Source organism: Hypomesus transpacificus, chromosome 18 (assembly GCF_021917145.1).
Source record: "Hypomesus transpacificus isolate Combined female chromosome 18, fHypTra1, whole genome shotgun sequence".
NCBI lineage: Eukaryota > Metazoa > Chordata > Actinopteri > Osmeriformes > Osmeridae > Hypomesus > Hypomesus transpacificus.
In genome coordinates this window covers 611,015-630,149 of record NC_061077.1, presented here as the reverse complement: position 1 = coordinate 630,149, position 19,135 = coordinate 611,015, and the positions used below count along the sequence as shown (strand labels likewise).

General features: G+C 46.5%; 2 protein-coding genes across 2 annotated transcripts; one reads left to right on the top strand and one right to left on the bottom strand.

Moving 5' to 3' along the window:
- Nucleotides 1-13,463, bottom strand: ano11 (anoctamin 11). Its single transcript, XM_047039968.1, has 24 exons — nucleotides 12,936-13,463; nucleotides 11,956-12,091; nucleotides 11,716-11,783; nucleotides 11,565-11,684; nucleotides 11,162-11,269; nucleotides 10,887-11,023; nucleotides 10,614-10,671; nucleotides 10,349-10,459; nucleotides 10,031-10,196; nucleotides 9,663-9,753; nucleotides 7,823-7,919; nucleotides 7,426-7,569; nucleotides 6,818-6,955; nucleotides 6,352-6,450; nucleotides 5,605-5,707; nucleotides 4,912-5,023; nucleotides 4,772-4,826; nucleotides 4,457-4,554; nucleotides 3,309-3,445; nucleotides 2,734-2,939; nucleotides 2,506-2,642; nucleotides 2,297-2,387; nucleotides 1,524-1,649; nucleotides 1-136 (listed from the first exon to the last, which is right to left on the bottom strand). Exons 1-24 carry the CDS (start codon nucleotides 13,065-13,067, stop codon nucleotides 110-112), a joined length of 2,697 nt encoding a protein of 898 aa, XP_046895924.1. The 5' UTR covers nucleotides 13,068-13,463; the 3' UTR covers nucleotides 1-109.
- A 427-nt stretch (nucleotides 13,464-13,890) lies between these two features.
- LOC124480543 (tripartite motif-containing protein 16-like) lies at nucleotides 13,891-18,130 on the top strand. Its single transcript, XM_047039967.1, has 8 exons — nucleotides 13,891-15,247; nucleotides 15,605-15,700; nucleotides 16,255-16,488; nucleotides 16,653-16,806; nucleotides 16,931-16,990; nucleotides 17,083-17,145; nucleotides 17,247-17,309; nucleotides 17,458-18,130. Exons 1-8 carry the CDS (start codon nucleotides 14,663-14,665, stop codon nucleotides 18,003-18,005), a joined length of 1,803 nt encoding a protein of 600 aa, XP_046895923.1. The 5' UTR covers nucleotides 13,891-14,662; the 3' UTR covers nucleotides 18,006-18,130.
- The last annotated feature ends 1,005 nt before the right edge of the window (nucleotides 18,131-19,135 follow it).

Here is a 19,135-nt window from a genome sequence, read left to right as displayed (position 1 = left end):
TCCCAACACACACACACACACACACACAAAACCCCCCTCCCTTTCTTCTTCTTCTTCTTCTCACTGTGCTGTCCCAACTTCTCCCCAGCTTCCGCACTGCAGCACTAACTCATGTTGCCAAAGGACGCGTCGCTTGCTTCAGGGCACACAGCATAGTTGAGTTTGGACAGGGAGAGTTGGGAAGAGAAGAAAACAGGCAGGCAAGAGTCTTCAGACCAGAGCAGTGTAAAATAGCAGACACATGAACCCCTACAAACAAAATGAACTGTCCACATATCTTTTGTCTGAGTACACTACAGTTTTTCCCAAGTCCATTATACTGTTACACTCAAGGATTATATTCATGACTAAGCAAAAAAATACAATGATATCAAGACAGGACCAGGATATGTACAAAGGACCACCATGGACTCATCGTAACAGCCCGTGCTACAGTAGACTGCAGGGTGTAGTGTGTAAGGAGTACTCACCCCAGCCCAGACATCAACCACACGAAACACACCCCGACAACAGAGCAGTCAGAACATGAGGGCACACACACCGACAGACACAGCACTGACGCCACAACGGTGACGGACAGGCATGTCTCAGGGGGATGGAGGGGGCAGGGAGAAATGTGTTTGTATGGATGAAGACCTGCAGTGATGCTGCAGTTTAGTGGTTAGGGTTTAACCTTTAGCCTCCACATACAATATATAGGTTTATCTGTATCAAGATGTCCACAAACATTACATCCTGTCAAATCTGAATCGTGAATAAAACAGTTGTAGGTCAAAAGTCAAGGTTCAATAAATAAAAAGTTAATGTTCAATGCAATTAAAAAATGTGTTTATTTGATCAATTATTGTGTAGCAACAAGCTGATGTAAACAGCAACGCATCTACCTTGTAGTGAGCTGTCTCTCTCCTGGGACAAGCTCCCGATTGAAACTTCCAGATTTCCCTCCTCATCCAAGCAGTGGGTAAAGCACCATGACAAGGTGTGTTTTTAGAATCCCTAAAAGGTCTGGAATTCATTGATCAGAGATTCTGACTGTTGGATATGTAATCTATTTACACCATAGCTCCAACCTCTACGGATCAATACATCCACCATCCACACCCACAGAGCTTCACCCAACTTGGCCTGAATTCCTGTGTACTTTAGTAACTGTGTGGACACATGATGACACTGGTTTAAAACCACAGACGTGGAAATGCTCGTGTTTGAGGGCTTCTTTTACTTTGGTCTGAGGCAGTTCACCTTTTCTCCTGTCTCTACCACTCAACACAGTCACCCTCTAGGTGAATTAACTGCGCTATAACTAAATTCATCAGAATCTGGTTTGTGCCATTAAAAAATAGAGCGACAGCAAACATGGGACATCCGAAACAGACTTGGTGTTTTGCTTAACAGGGTGAAAAATTATTTCACACACACGTGACATGGAGGTGGCTAGGGGTGGGTGAGTGTGTGTGTCTGGAGATGTGTGTCCCCGTCGCTGTGTTCCACCGACCTGGGCTGGAGAGAGGAGCACCACTCACCAGCAGCTGGTTGTCGGCCAGCGCCTGCTTGGCCAGGTAGCGCTCCCTCTTGATCTGCAGCTCCAGAGACTCGGGAACGTCAGGGACCATCCAGTCTATCGCTCGCAGGACGAAGAACACCACATGCTGAGGAGAGGGAGGAGAAAGAGAGAGAGGGGGAAGGAGGGAGAGAGAGAGAGAGAGAGAGAGAGAGAGAGAGAGAGAGAGAGAGAAGAGAGAGAGAGAGAGAGAGAGAGAGAGAGAAAGAGAGAGAGAGAGAGAGAGAGAGAGAGAGAAGGGAGGGAAGGAAGAAAGGAACGGGAAGGAGGGGGAGGGGGAGCAGGGGTGAGATCGAAGTATTAGACAGTTAGTGGTAAGATGTAGGAGTGAAGGAGAAGGGAGAATGAAGGAAGGAAGGAAGGAAAATAGCAAGGGAGGATGGTGGATGTAAAATTACAGAGGAACTGTCCAATAGAGCGTGCGTGAAGAAAACTGAATGTATGGAGTGAAGGTGATAAACTTGAAAGAGATAAACACCATTTCAAGGACAGAGGGCTGAAGATTACTAGGGAGAGGCAAGCTTCAAAGGATCCCAGAAATACAATAACAGCCGGGGAATGGGCAGCAGTGATACTGAATGGAACAACTGACATCCAGGAAGAGAATGAACAGCAGGTGAGAGAGAGAGAGAACGCCGGCAACAAAAGAAAAGTCATTAAAAAACAGAAAGACTAAATTAAATTTTATGACAGGAGGAACCCTATAGACGGAGAGACAGAGGGTCACTTCTCTACCTCAAAAGCGATTATGAAGCCCAGCCTCACTGCCAGTAGTTCCCAGTAAACCAGGGTGTAGCTTCCATTATTGTCCCTGAAAGCTTTGTACCTAAAAGGGAATAGAACAGCAACAGGAGGCGACAAAAGAACACAAGTCAAAAATATAAACACCAATACTGCCCTCTGCTGGTGACTTGTCTGTCAACCGGGAGAACTGACGGTGTTACCTGCACATGGAGTGGTTTGTGTAGCTTGGTGGTGCGTAGGCCAGGGTGAAGTTAACGTATCCAGTCAGATTGTTGTCAAACCTGTACTGGTACAGCAGTCGAGGTAGGAAATCGGACGTGAAGGCAATCAAGAAAGCCTGTAAACAAATTGTCCATTGTATCAGTCTACACTAACCCTGTGGGTAAACGGGATGACTCTGCTGACTTGCATGAGGCAGGGGGACTCACATTGACGATGACCGACAGGTGCGACAGGGCTTCCAGGATGTTGAACCACACTCCTATGTTCTGGGCGCGCTCCGCCACCGGCCTGCGGTACTCACACACAAACTTGTGAGCGTCCAGGCGAACCTCAGCCCAGTTGTTGAGGAGGGCGAAGAGCGGAGCCAGAGGGAACGCTGCCACGAAGATGGTGATGAAGCCAAACTGGAGCACTACAGGGGGGAGGACAACAACCATGTTGCTGGGGAATTACACTGAGCAGCCATCTCTCACTCTCTCTCTGTCTCTCTGTCTGTGTCTCTCTCACTCTCTCTCTCTGTCTCTCTCTCTGTGTCTCTCTCTCTCTCTCTCTCTCTCTCTCTCTCTCTCTCTCTCTCTCTCTCTCTCTCTCTCTCTCTCTCTTTCTCTCTGTGTCTCTCTCTGTGTGTCTCTCTCTGTGTGTCTCTGTGTATCTCTGTGTCTCTCTATCTCAGTCTTGCTCTGCGTATCTCTCTCTCTGTCCATCCATCTGTCTGTCTGTCCAGTGGGTGTCCAAATGAGTGACAGTTTGGTTTCTGGCCAGTGATTGGAGGGCTGCTCACCAATCTCCAGGTACTCCTCAAACAGCCCCTCACACTCCACCAGCTGGTAGTCCTCCTCCCAACGCCGAGACTCCTGGGAGAGCCGCGGGCCCCTCACCTTGTCCAGGGCCCGCTTCTGTCTCCACGCCTTCACCTTCCTGGAGAGAGGAGGGTGAGGAGAAGGAGGAGGTGGAGGAGAGAGGGTAAGAAGGTGGAGGAGAGAGGGTAAGAAGGTGGAGGAGAGAGGGTAAGGAGGTGGAGGAGGTGGAGGAGAGATGGAGGAGAGAAGGTACAAAGGTGGAGGAGAGAGGGTAAAAAGGTGGAGGAGAGATGGAGGAGAGAGGGTAAGGAGGTGGAGGACAGATGGAGGAGAGAGAGTACGAAGGTGGAGGAGAGAGGGTGAAAAGGTGGAAGAGGTGGAGGAGAGATGGAGGAGAGAGGGTAAGAAGGTGGAGAAGGTGGAGGAGAGATTGAGGAGGAGAGAGGGTAAGAAGGTGGAAGAGAGAGGGTAAAAAGGTGGAGAAGGTGGAGGAGAGATGGAGGAGAGAGGGTAAAAAGGTGGATGAGAAGAGGGTAAAAAGGTGAGGAGGTGGAGGAGAAGAGGAATGATGAGGAGGTGAAGAGAGAAGGTGAGGAGGTGGAGGAGAAGTGAGATAGTGAGGAGAGATGAGATGATGATGATGTTCACACACACACACACCACATCTGCTGGCTGTGCCAATGCTGCAGCAGTGAGTGCTGTACTGTTACAGTCACTGCAGACTCAAGACACTCAGAGCAGATTACAGTAAAGCTGACAACATCATAATGCAGCACCAGCGCACCACTGGGTGTGAAAGCTTCCTTTCATCTCTGTAGTAATGTGTTCCAGTGAGGCATTACTGTGCATACATACAGAGAGATATAATACTGTATGCAGAGCATGCTGGAGGTGTGTTTGATATAGAAGACACTGTGACAACAAAATCTGAATAAGTCAATCAGTTATTTATAATTACTGTTGTTTTTTGGCCTTATGTATCAAGAAGAGTCCAACTGAAAAGTGTGTTTTTCCCAAGGCTGTTAGTGTTACAGTCTAGTCAGACTGCAGTGAAGCATAGGGATGCAAAAACATAGCAAGAGCAGTCGTATTCCTGACTCTACAGGATCTGAAGACTGAAGAAACGTACGGGATGACAAACTCCTGAACATTGCTGATGAGCTGTTTCCCCACCATGATGATGAAGAGCTGTTCAGCAAGCTCAATGAGACAACCGCCGGGGCCACACTGAAATACACACACACACACACACACGTATATACAGTTTCAATAAAATACATGCTCACACTTACAACATAATTTTTCACAATCAATATCTAATTACATTTACATTTATACATTTGGCAGACGCTTTTCTCCAAATCGATTTCTAAAAGAGAGCTAAGTGCATTTAATCATCATTAAAACATTTGTCTAGAATTCAACAGCCTCAAGTGACACTTACATCCTCATTCCTCATCCCGAACAGAGTTCCATAATGACCCGGGAACCCCACAAACCTGTCAATGATAAGGAACAAACAACCAGTTTACAATGGGTTGTCATTTTTTTTAAACAGACATTTGCTCCTTTCCCCCCCCTCACCTTCCCTTGAAGAAGGCCACATAGAAGGGAGAGGAGTAGAAGTTGACAAACTGGAACACAAACACCTTGAACGTGAAGGCGTCTTCATACTGGGTCTGGGTTCTGTGCATCTCTGTGCAACGACAACAACAGCAGCAGCAGCATGTGTACAGTTATCACAGAGATACCTTCATAAGAGGAGCAACCAGGAAGAGAAATACAGCTCGACTTACCGCGGTAAAATAATGTGACAGTGCCCTGTCTGTGTGTGGATATAAATGGTAAATAAAAGTAAGTGGCCACTACGGTGAGAGGCCTTACTGGATCAGTCAGTGCTTCGGGTATTGGCAGAGTTACAGCGTTTCCGATTAAACACAGATTGCGATTACAAATCTTCGACCCTGAAACCTCTTCTGTGAATAAATTCAGACACTTAGAATCTTAGCACTGCTTCCCCTGCCAGGAGCTGGGTGGTGCAGCCCAGGGGGCCTGGGTGGTGAGGCCCAGGGGGCCTGGGGGGTGAGGCCCAGGGGGCCTGGGTGGTGAGGCCCAGGGGGCCTGGGTGGTGAGGCCCAGAGGGCCTGGGGGGTGAGGCCCAGGGGGCCTGGGTGGTGAGGCCCAGGGGGCCTGGGTGGTGAGGCCCAGGGGGCCTGGGGGGTGAGGCCCAGGGGGCCTGGGTGGTGAGGCCCAGTGGAGAAGCAAAGCTGTTCTTACCCCATTTGGTGAGCTGCTCTGCTAATGCTGTATATACCTGCCCCATCAGCAGGATCAGGGCCAGATTCACCATGCTGCCCGAGATGTTGGCAATGTTGCCTGCCTGAGGAAGACACACACATATAGACACACAAAGACACACAAACACACATATAACATACACACACTCAAACAAGCATCACACACACACACATAGGCGTAACATACACATGCAACACACAAAGACACACAACGAAGGTCAACCACATGATCAAAGTATACAGGTTTTAGTGACACTAAGACTAAATTAAAATATTTTAATCAGAACCAATGCATGTGCTGGCACAAGCCACGTCTCAGTCAGGTGTTTGGAAGGTCCCGCTGCTGAGTCAGCATCAGTGTTGCAAAATGAAAATCTCCCTCAAACTCGCTATTGGCTCTCTGAAAAGTAGCTAGATTACGTGATGACGTGAATTCAAACCAAATTGGGCCCCTCATCCACACCCTCGCTATATATAACATTTAAAAAATGTATTAATAAATCCAGACTATCGCAGCTCTGGAGGTGGCGTCGGGTTTCTATGACAACCTGAAAGTACATATCCAGTTATTTTGCTGCTGCTCTACAACAAAAACAGAAATTGCCAAAATAGTGGAAAGTCGCCAGATTTGCCTTCAGCTGCTAGATGAGAGTTTTTGGCTAAGGAAAGGTGAAAAGTCGCAAGACCGCTCAGCAGTGAAGTAAATTGGCAACACTGCTCAGCATACCTGAGTGCGCAAGACAGCGCTGCCCGTGTCGTACATCTTGACGCTGATGATGCCGCGGTACATGATGACTGTTACCAGGAAGATCATCACCACGCACAGCTGTGGGCACACACGCAGGGAAACACTCGTAGGCTTCCACACTCTGATATAGTATAAACACGGTTCTGTGTATGACAACAAGATACGTTACAGTATTGGAACCAATCAACCACCCGCACACCACACACACAGAGAAACACAAACTGTAACACACACACTCCTACAGTGAGTCAGATGGCTGAGCAGTTAGGGAATCGGGCTATTAATTTGAAGTTTGACAGTTCGATTCCCGTCCGTGCCAAATGACGTTGTGTCCTTGGGCAAGGCACTTCACCCTACTTGCCTCGGGGGAAAATGTCTCCCGTATTAACTCTAAGTCACTCTGGATAAGAGCGTCTGCTAAATGACTAAATGTACAGTAGCTCACCATGACGACGATGACCATGGAGCCAGTGAGCATGCGGGAGAGGCGGGCCTTCTCAGGGAAGTAGGGCTCCTTCACGCCCGTCACTGGGTTGTGCTCCATGGCAGGGGCCATGGCTGCAAACTCTGGCCTCGGACGCTCCTGCAACAAGCAGGCCATGTATCAAATCAAATCAAATGTATTTGTATAGCCCTTTTTACACGCAAGCATGTCACAGAGGGCTTCACATGCGCCCATAGAACTGCCCCTCAACCAACCTAAACCCTTAAGGAAGACAAGGAAAAACTCCCAGAAAAACTCCCAACGGGAGAAAAAATGGAAGAAACCTTGGGAGGAGCAATTCAGAGAGGGATCCCCTCCTCCAGAGACGAATGTAGAGAGACACATCACTCACAGAGGTTTAGAGAGAGATTGTTATGAGGACACGGGGCGGATGTCAATGAATGTGGATGTGCTTTTATTGTAAAAGTCTATCTGAATAGGAATCGCCATAAAGTACTTGGAAGGAAAACTCCAGACGGGACTGAGGCAATTTCACTAAACAACCGTCTATAAATGCTTCTACAAGCCTTGTTTTTACAGTGAAACCATAACCGTGCAAAATGGCCCACCTCCTCCTCGTGGAAATCCATACAGTCCCAGTGGTGAGCCAGGGTGGCCATCTTGCGTTTCCAGTACTCCAGGAAGGTGACGGCCCAGAAGGACATGAAGACGCTGAAGAACACTGTACCAGGGTGATCGAACAGGTAGCCCATCTGCACACAGACAGAATACAATGTTGTCCTGTTACAAAGTACTGTAAGGCACCATATTATAGTCTTGTGGTATTTGGTAAGACACCATATGTGGTCCTGTGAAGAGAGAACAACGCTATTGTTAAGTTTTGGTATTGTGTCCTTTGTTTTGGATTTACAGGATGCTTCCATGGAAGCAGGGAAATGTCCCTGTTGAGACTTCCTGGTTTGGGTCACGTTTTAGGAGAACGTGTGCGAAGGTTGGCTGGTGTACCTTGGCCATGGGGCAGATGTCGGACATGTTCCAAGCCTGGCACTTCTCACAGAGAGGACACATCAGGAAGCTGGAGCCACTGGAGCAGATCTCCTTGCTGTAGCAAAGAACACACACACACACACAGACACACACACACAGACACACACACAGATGGAAAAAGTACACACATCCTTCACTCAAGTAGTACAGATACTCGTGTTTAAAAAGTGTGGGCTCTTACATAATTAAGTAAAAAAGTATGCATTACTACAAAGTGTTTTAGTGTCATGCTGGTAACTGGACCTCACACCATATTAATACAAAAATACACTATAGACACGCAGCATTCGCCAGGAATCCTTTTTGACACCGACAATTTCAACACAACACAAAAAAATTCCAAGTTGTAATTTTTTTTCTCAATAGTTTCAGCCTTTCCAAACCTTTCGAAACTTGTTTTCAAAACTTTTTTTTCCACACATAATCAAAGGAGAGGAGACAGAGATCATGCCATCAAATACAGATTCAAACTTAAGTAACAAGCCTGGCTTGAACATTTAAGAAGAACAGATATTTGTGTAAAATGTTTAAGGAGTGAAAGTATACAAAGTTGTGTAATGAAGTACTGATACCAGAAATCTACTTAAGTGCAGTAACAAAGTATTTGTACTTCGTTACTTCCCATCTCTGTGCACACACACACACACACACACATACACACACACACACACACACACACACACACACACACACACACGAGCAGACTTCACATGATGGCAGAGGTAAAGAAGAGCGAAGGAGATGAAAGGATAAGCAGGAGGGTGAGATGGAAGATGATTTCTACACTTATCTGGTAGGATGTGAGGTACATGGAGAAAAATACACAGTATGTCACATATCAGATATCGACATACACTTGGCTGACTGAGAAACTTCTTGTCTGCCGTCGATGTAATGGAAAGATCATTATCTGTTGATTGCCTGCAGACTTTACACTACATCAGCCCGACCTAATGTTTTTTGGCTTGTCGCCAATGATCAATGGCTCTAATCTCAGGGATATGTTGGTAATTACAGTAATCCCCTTGTGTCTGCAACACTATCCTCTTAGTCCTTCTTCTTCCTCCCCTAGCTTCCTCTGACACTGGCACTGGCTTAATGTTCCACCATCTTATTTCCTTGAGTTGTTCATGTTTATAGCTCTATAAATCTACCGCTCGTCACCCAGGACCCTCAACGCACATCCCCAGGACAGTGGTTGCACTGCGGTTGCCAAGGAAACACATCGGAGCCCAGTGAACAATCAACGAGACCTAGCTTCTGTCTTCCCTTGTCCACGCACACACATACACTCACTCTCACACAATCTCTCTCACAGACACGCACACGCTTTCTCACACACAAACACGCTCTGGTAAAAATGTGAAAGCATGCCAGCGTACTGCCTGGTTTAAGACAGAGCGGAACACTCAAGAAGGAACGAGAATTCTTCCAACGTTTCCGCACAGCTTCTTGACCACACGAGCACAGGTGGCAGCAACCCACTGTATCTCTCAAAGCAAGCTGACGCTGCCTAGCCCTGGGGGAGGGGAGGGACGAGGAGGAGGGACGAGGAGGAAGGGAGGGACGAGGAGGAGGGGAGGGACGAGGAGGAGGGACGAGGAGGAGGGACGAGGAGGAGGGACGAGGAGGAGGGGAGGGACGAGGAGGAGGGAAGAGGAGGAGGGGAGGGACGAGGAGGAGGGGAGGGACGAGGAGGAGGGAGGAGGAGGGACGAGGAGGAGGGACGAGGAGAAGGGGAGGGATGAGGAGGAGGGACGAGGAGGAGGGACAGTCTGAGGAGGAGGTGCAAACCTACGCAGGGGTGTTGCTCCCCATGGACATGACCCCAGACACGAAGACGAAGGTGCCCACCACAGCGGCGGGCAGCAGCCAGGCGGTGTAGAAGCCTGCGGAGACACAGGAACCTTCTCAACGCCCCTGGCTCACACACAACACTGCAGGGGCTACTAGTAAACCCGCTTCCTTGCCGTATCGTGCTGCCGGTGACAGCTCTATATACTGGTGAACGGGTATAAGACGAGGGTTTTAAATGGGTAGCATCTCTTCATATTTGACGCAGGTCTTTTTCATGTCTTGCTGCTCACAGTACAACAAGATATACGTTACTGTAAACAATCTGGACTTCCGATGAGCATGCCATCGTGTGTGAGGGGTCCTGCTTACCCAGCCAAGCAAAGTACAAAGCTATCTTCTCTCCGAAGTACTCTCTGATGTGGTCCAGGGGCTGGTACTTGTACCACCTGGACCAACGGGCCCAGTAGTGGAACAGAACCTGCCTCTGGTTCAGCTCGTCTGGACGCACCTCGTAGTCTGGGAGCTCGAAGGGACCCTGGTGAATGAACACGAGTCAACAGAAAGGTATCAAGCAGGACCTACACACACACACACACACACAAATACAGTCGACACACATGGTGGCACAAATAAATACACAGAATCCCCCCCCCACACACACACACACACACACAGCGCGTGTCTGACCTCGTGCAGGGGAAAGGCCGCGGTGAATGCCCCCTCGTTGAGCAGTCGGGCCACGCCCACCTCCGCACGCTTCCTCTTGCCATACAAGGTCCTCGACAGAATCTCATACACCTGCAGTTACACACAGATCTAGAGCTATGTGGATAGGGTTTTTTTTCTCCGTAAAATCGTAACAGATCGATCGATACAAAAATCAATAGTTTCAAATTGATATGTTTGTGTGTTTGTTAGCCAAACACTTGAGGTGTAGAAACGACGCACTCACAATACGGTGTCTCTGTGTGTTTGTGAAATAGGTGTCACGTTTTTCACAGCCTAAAAACCTGCAAAAGAACAAAATTGGTTAAACTGGTTGTGGGTTACAAGCTCAGACATTTGTACGAGGATGTACTCTCAAACAGAAGTAATTTTTCAATTAATTTCTGGGATAGAATGCAGCCCTCCTTAGTTTCATGTTTGATTCAGTGCAACAGGATGGATTACAGGTGGGCTTTGCAATGAATGATCATGGCTGTTTATGGTCTGTGTGGAAACTCACTTCTCCATCTTGGACTTTCGGAAGGCACACGTGTAGTAGTCAAGGGGTCTGTTGGGAACCGACTGCTCCATGATGTTCGGAATGCACAGTTTCCTCAGAACCCGAGCAGATGAGTTGAAGTCAGGGTTCGGCTGGGCCTAGATAACAAAATGCACTTTTGACAAACACATTTCAATCAAAAAACCTTAGACAAACGGTCTGTCATTAGCATCAAGTGAGACGATTAACTTTCACAGTTGACTTTTTTCTCTCCAAATTGTAATACAAGCGTTGACCTGTAGTGGCGCTCTAAGGCAAAGCTCCTCCGCATAGTACAGCAGAACCTCCCAGGGAGCGTTGAGTTTCAGATAATGGATGGTCTTCTTTTCACTTGATGTCACCTCCTGGCGTAGTGGCCAAAGACAACCCAAAAGAACAGCAAAATCAAACAAAAGATGTCAACATGCATGAATACACCAAGTTTCCACAGAGCAGGGGTGTCCACCCTTGTTCCTGGAGAGCTGCCTGTAGGTGTTCGCTCCAACACTAATCTAGCACAACTGATTTCAATAATTAGGTGGTGGATCAGGTAACTAGTGTTGAATCAGGTCAAACAAGTGTGGTTGTCGCAAAAACAAACAGGCAGGTGGCTCTCCAGGAATAGGGTCGGAGACAGCCATAGAGTAACCATCTACATACCTTCTCCACCAGTAAGCCGGCAGTCCATAGATTCTGGGTGAATTTGTCCCTCCAGCGAGCTAGCTGGGCATGGTGCTTCTCGGACCTGCTCTCCTCCTCAGCGCCCACCTCGTCCCCGCCCTCATCCCCCCCGCCCCCCCCCTTCACCGGCTGCCCCCGCCCCCCTCCCTTTGGAGCGACGCTTTTTCCGGGAACGCAGCTCCCACACCAACACAAAATCTGACGCAGGGTCAAACACACAGAGCTACAGGTTAAGAGTCTGTCTGGTTCTACTTAGTTCCTTAAGGAACATTTGACATACAGCTCTGAAGTGAGTTACAAAAACCGTGTTGAAAGACTGCATAGTGCAACCCAACGTTTTGTGATTTGATACTCCACAACTGTGAATGACCTATTTTGGTTCTTCCGTCTCTGAAGTAGTTCCCAACGGGGGGTGCTGGTTGGCTGGTTCTGGCGTCACAGTGGATGTAGATGGGGTCATCATTATCGTCCTCCTCCAGTCTGTCACCTGTGGCCGCAGTAGAGAGCTGAACAGATATCAGATCCATGAGAACACACAGCAAGTCAGACAAATACACAACATTCACATCCGCCATCTTACACCAATGACATGTAATGGACAGGATCAGTAATAAAAAATTTACAATGAAAGACTTCTGGATGAGAATTTGGAATGCATTTTACTATATTGAGTCAATCTGACATACTGTCACAGCAATAACATAATGCATTCCCACAGAATGACATTTAACCATGTAATGATCTCTTGCTAAAACGCATTGCGATGAAAGCCTACACTTTACAATATTGATTGAAGATTCCATCATCATAAAATGAACACTGGGTGAAATGAACCAAGTGTCTTCCAGATCACAGGAAAATCAATACAGCCAAGTGAAGAGACCCGCGGTCAGATGAGTCAAAACCCTGCTTGAATCCAAGATCATCTGGGACTCAATAAACCCGCGAGGTTCTTTTGGAGTCAGTGTAAAAGCCCCTTTCAAGATTGACTGCACCGTCCAGGTCAGTGGAGCGTGTGCAGTGTGACACCATGGAGAGGAGTCCTGGAGGGGCATGGGGGAGGTGGGGGGAGGTGAGGGGTGAGGGGCTTGGGGGAGGTGGGGGGAGGTGAGGGGTGAGGGGCTAGGGGGAGGTGGGGGGAGGTGAGGGGTGAGGGGCTAGCGGGAGGTGGGGGGAGGTGAGGGGTGAGGTGAGGGGTGAGGGGCTTGGGGGAGGTGGGGGGAGGTGAGGGATGAGGGGCTAGCGGGAGGTGGGGGGAGGTGAGGGGTGAGGTGAGGGGTGAGGGGCTTGGGGGAGGTGGGGGGAGGTGAGGGGTGAGGGGCTTGGGGGAGGGGTGAGTGTGGGACTCACATATCGCTGAGGGATGAATCCCCCGTTGTGCAGGCTCCCGTAACAGTCCATGGGTTGTAGTTCGCCCGCGTAGTCCAGATCTAACAGCACCTCCCTGTCAGACATTATCCGCTCTGAAGTCTTCCTCAACATGATGAGGACGATGAAAGGATGATGACGGATGATGACAAAAGGGCTAAAAGTGAGTCTCGGTCAGGCTGCAGAGATAAACAGAACATGGAATGCAAACACTCTTCCCTCACTCTCTACTAAAGCAGTCTTGTGCAGTGTTTCCCCTCATGACGGTTCACATGCCGGGGTTTAGTGTCTCATCATTTGTATCATTTCAATGAAATAAACAGGAAAACATACAATTATTGCGTCACAGATAAAAATAAGTAAGAAAAGGGCAAGATACCTAAGCATCAGTGTCCACGGTCCTGGAGGCAGGACGAAGATGAAAGAGTGGGTATGGTGCATTCCCTGCCTATCCTCACTCTCTCCCTCTCACTCTCCCCCTCTCTCTCTCTCTCTCCCTCTCCCCCCCCCTCTCTCTCTCTCTCTCTCTCTCACTCACTCCCTCCCTCTCCCTCTCTCTCTCTCTCTCTCTCTCTCTCATCCCCCTCACTCTCTCTCTCTCTCTCTCTCTGTCTCTCTCTCTCCCTCCCTCCCTCTCCCTCTCTCTCTCTCTCTCTCCCTCTCCTTGCCTGCATCCCTCTATCTCTCCCACTCCACAGGGAGATACCGGAGCAGTGTGGGATACCATAAAGCTCCCAGTATACGGGCAGAAGGCTTTTGTTTCAGCAGAGGAAACATACTGTACAGGAACACAGATGCCTGCTGGGTCATACATAATACATGGTTTTACTGAGGAGGATTTGGAGGAGGAGAATCTGAGAGGGCGGAATCCCAGGAAGCTTGTAGGAGAGATGAGTGCCTCTCTGATCTCACTGTCAGACTGCATGCTTCCTTGATTACCACCAACTGTTAAACATAATATAACGTTATATTTAACGTAACATTAAAAAAAAATCAAATAAATTATTTACACAGCAGGGTTAACACAAGCTGGGGCAGGTCTCTCGTCAACAGTCAATAATCAGACCCACTCTGAGTCAAGCCTTGTGGCAGAATATTGACAATGTCTGGATTATGTTGATTTATTCATATTTCTTTTGTGACTTTCTCTTCCCCTCTGTCACTTTCTCTCTCTTGCTCTCTCTGTTCCTCACTTTTACTCCATCTTTTTTGTATAGTGATATCTATATAACTCATATTTTCTCTGCATTGCTTCAGTCACACTTGGAAGAAAAAGAAGGGGGTGGAATATTACAAATTATCTTGAGTGCAAGAGGCTTGAAGAGGAAATCAAGTTTGTTAGAAAGACAACTTGGTATAAGACGGAAGAGAATCTACATTCCATACCAGTGATGCAGAATGATACATTTTCCAAAAAAAGAGCTGCAACAACACTTGTGACAGTAAATACCTTTACAAGGAAATGATGTGTCCATTATTACAGTAAACAAATTCATTAATCACACACCTAGCAAAGAATGGGGAAACATCACAAAAGCTTTTGTCACAATTCACAAAAGTAATTTTTGGAATGTTTACATAAAGAAAGTACCTGAAACCTTTTCCCAGTGAGACTCCGCCCATGCAGATCATGTTGAAGATCCTGACTGGTAACATTCAGACAGCTCTGAACAGTTTTCAGTTTATCAGTCAGCATACAAGCCTACAAAATGGACACCAACCCTTGGAAAAAGGAAGAAATCAGCTGCCTGGTTTGTTTGAATATTCTAACAAATCCTTCTACTCTTTCATGTGGGCATAACTTCTGCATGGAGTGCATCACCAAATACTGGGACCAGGCTGTCAGCACTGGTATCTGCTGTTGTCCCTGCTGCCGACAGACTTTCACCCCAAGGCCCACTCTGAAGAACAACACCATGTTGGAGAAGATGGTGGTCAAGCTGAGCAAGAAAGTCCATCATGACTGCCCTCCACTTCCTGACCATGCAGCTGATAACACACCCGTATGTGCTGTGTGCACAGGGAGGAAAGGCAAAGCCACAAAGACATGTTTGGACTGTCAGAAGTCGTACTGCCAGAGTCATCTCAGAACCCACCAGGTGCGCGCTTTGCTGGGGACACACACCTTAGTGGACGCAGAGCTGGGGTATCAAGGGAAGCTGTGCCCCCGGCACAATGAGCTACTGGATGTTTACTGTCGAGAGGAGAGGCAGTGCATCTGTCAGCAGTGCAATGAAGAAGAACACCAGAACCATGAGACTGTCCCTGTTGAGACTGAGAGAGACAGAAGACAGGTAGGAGTCTAATGCCCTTGGATTGCTTGTGAAATCATTGTAAAATTCAGCATTACATCAGAATAAAACAATTGTTATTATAGCCACTCACAGAATTGCATAAAGCTGATATAAAAGGCCAACTTGTAACTATATCCAGTGATTTCGATCCTTAAATGACTATCTGAAGTTTTAAAACATGCCTCTAGTTCAAACAAACCATGTAATGGCTCCATAACAATACCATTTATCAACTGCATTTTCTTATTTATCTAACCTTGAAAAAATATTTTTGATGATGGCACAAAGCAGTATTAAACTAAGAAGCCATTGAAAATAAAGCATCAACAATATAAATATAACTGTGTGTGCACTAAGGCCCAGCTGACTACGGTGCAGGATCATTCTAGATGTCAACTCCAGGACACAAAGGTGCTACTGGGGACACTGGAGGAGGCTGTGGAGGCTATGAAGGTAAACAGACTACAACATGATGATAAGATGACCATGACAGTATAACATAATCCACCATTTTTCAAAGAATATTAAATGCCTTCGATTCTGCTTTTCTGTCTGTCAAATCCTAGTGTTAAAAATTGTGACCGAACTGGACACACTACATTTACATTTAGGAGACGCTTTTATCCAAAGTGACTTCCAAGAGAGAGCTTTACAAAAGAGCATAGGTCACTGATCAGAACAATGAGATAGCCCCAAACATTGCAAGCAGCCAAAACATGAAGCATACATAGTGAAAACCAAATAAGTGCCAAAGGGAAGAACCATAAGAGCATGCAGTTAAACAAGTTACAACAACATGAAACTCAAAAAGTGCAAGAGTGTACCTGTGGAAAAACAATCAACAGTAAAAATAGTTAACAGCGAGTACAATAATTTAAAACCATTACAACTAACCAACAAGAGCAACAAGTCTCTAAATAAGAGTCATTGTGATACTGGAGGAAACTAACATCAGGTCCAGCCAAGCATTCCACTAGATACCCATGATGCCTTGTGCTCTCCCACAGGCCTCAGCGCAGGCTGCAGAGGAGGACAGTGACAGGACGTTCTCTGAGATGATGAGCTGTCTGAAACAGAGGCAACAGGAAGTGAGAGAGTGTATCAGATCCAGGACGAGGGCTCTGGAGGACAAGGCAGAACAGAAACAGGCCCGTCTCAGACTGGATATCGAGACCCTGCAGAGGATAGACATGGAACTGGAGACATCGAGGAACATGCAAGATACCACCCTGTTCCTGCAGGTAATGAACAGGAATGACCATGTGATTAGTCTCATGAGTCATGACATAGTGTTTAGATTCAGCTCAAGGTGAAATAGGACGGTTCGAACTAGCTTGCTAAACGTGGCTGACACAAAATCAGTGCATGTCTGTAAGTCTGTGTGACAAGTCTCCCTTCTTTTCAGACTTGGCAGCCAATCAGCAGGCTGCCTAAACGCGACTCCAGCGTCGTTATCAGTGAGAAAGCTACATTTGATGGTGTGAAGACTGTCATCAGTGAATACAAAGAGCTCTTTGATGACATTTCGAATGATTCCTTAGAAATATTCACGCACACGCGTAAGTAAGACTCCCCGTATTGAAAACCCAAACCCCTCGCCCACAATCTATGATGTGGATGTAATGTTTCAGTTCATTAGTAGGTCTATCTTACTGTGCTGAATTTTGTATTTAATCTGACCAGTTGGGAACGTGCTGATTTTGGAACCTCCAGTGACCATGGCGAAACCTCAGACCAAAAACCGTAAGAACTTTTGTACACACAGCTTCACCCCTCCCTTCCTCCCTCCACAAACACACGGAAGTATAGTACTTCTCATCTTTTTGTTCTTTCAGTGAGACGAGTGGATACTCAACTCCTGCCAAAACCACCAACACCTCTTCCTAGATCACGTTCTAGTGAGTCTACTTAATTATTATCGCTGTTCATTGTGAACACAAGACACAGATTTTAAGAATTGAATGAGGGGATACAGATCGTCTGGCTCTTGTCTTTCCAGTGCGTGTCATCAAACCTCCGGTTCCACCTTTCATTCTGAGGAGCAGAGCGGACTTCTTACAGAGTGAGTCGCCACGTTGATACAATCATGCATTTGAAATACTGACACTAAAACATTTGACTGTCAAACACGTGACGTGACAAAGTACCGTAATAGTGACAATTATTAAATAGTGAATAACTTTTGCATTAAGCGCCTCATGTTCCTCCAGATGCTTGTCAACTCACCCTTGATCCAAACACGGCACACACCAGCCTGGTCCTCTCTCACCACAACCTCAAAGCGACGGCCCAACCAGGAAAGCAATGGAGAAGACGTTCCACAAAGGATTGCCCAATGAGCTTCAACCACTGTGAACAAGTTCTGTGTCAGGAGGGTTTGACTGGCAAAAAATACTACTGGGAAGCAGAATGGACTGGCAAGGAAGTGGTTATGGGTGTGACCTATGAGGGGATTCAAAGGAAAGGGAAGGATGAGCAGTGCATGCTGGGCCGCAATGAGAAGTCCTGGAGTTTGACGTGTTCTGAGCTCTATTACTCTGCCTGGCACAATAACGAGGAAACCAGACTGATGGCTGAGGTGTCTTCTCCGAGGATAGGTGTGTGTTTGGACCACCAAGCAGGCACTCTGACTTTCTACAGCATTTCTGAAACCATAACTCAACTCTATAAGTTTTATGTCAGGGAGTTCACAGAGCCACTCTACCCTGGTTTTGGAATTGGGGTGAAGAGCTCTTTGAAAGTCTGTAAACTGAGGTAAATAATGATGATGCGGATCGGGGATTGGGAATGTAGTTTAGCAATGATCCTTAATTCATGACTAACATCTGAAGCAATAAAACGAGGAGAAGAAATCAATTTTCTTTTCTCTGTTGTTCCAGTTTATTCTCTGTGTCTTGGTTTGATCTATGCCTTTGTAACATTTCTTGGGAGAAAAAAAGTTAAACTGTACCAATAACATTTGATTGGATTGGGTTGCTTGCAGTAAGATGGATATTTGTATTTGAATAGCATTGTACCCTCAGATATCTATGGAATTTAGAGAAGAACCATTTAAAAAGAGGTGGTATAGATTCTTTATTCATGTTGTCCTATTCACATAGTAAATGTGTACATTCGTTACCATATGTACATTATAAAAACAATCAGGACATGCAAGTTTTAGTGTGACAGAGTATTAGAATGTATTAATCCTAAATCTTTATACAACTCAAATAAAAAAAAAAACGACTAAACTTAATACAAAATAAAACTCCAACATATATATATAAAAAAAAATCAAAGTATATTATTCCGTCCATAAATGTCCAATTCAATTAAAAAAGGTTTAATCCATCATTGGCCAGCAATGCCCAACATTTCTGTTCAAATAAAGCACTCATTTCACTTACATGTCCATGAGATAGACTTCCATAGTACACATTTCTTTTCACCGATTGCATTGAGGTTTCCAGGACTCACAGTCAACTTATATTACAATTGGAGTCCTCTGGACTTGTCTTTAAAAAAGAAATCAGTGGGTTATCAAAATAACTACACTAAAAATAAGAGAAAAGTTAAGAATTTAAAATAAAGAAATAAAAAAGCACATAAAATGCAGGCAAATCAGATTTTAAACATGTTAAGGTGTTGGGTCTTTCCTGCTTGAAATACCATTTTGAACCTGAGATAATAGTGGCCTTCAAAGACAGCAGAACAGTGGAGGGACTGAGTGGTGCTTTCAGCTTCTCAGAGCATGAGAACATGTTCAGTGGTTCCATCATGTGTTTGGACTGACAGTGGGCACACACACACACACACACACACACACACTGTATGAACACACTTTGACACACAGCCTCAGCTACACAGGTTCAACACTGAGGCCAGCTGCTTGGTGCCATATCCTTC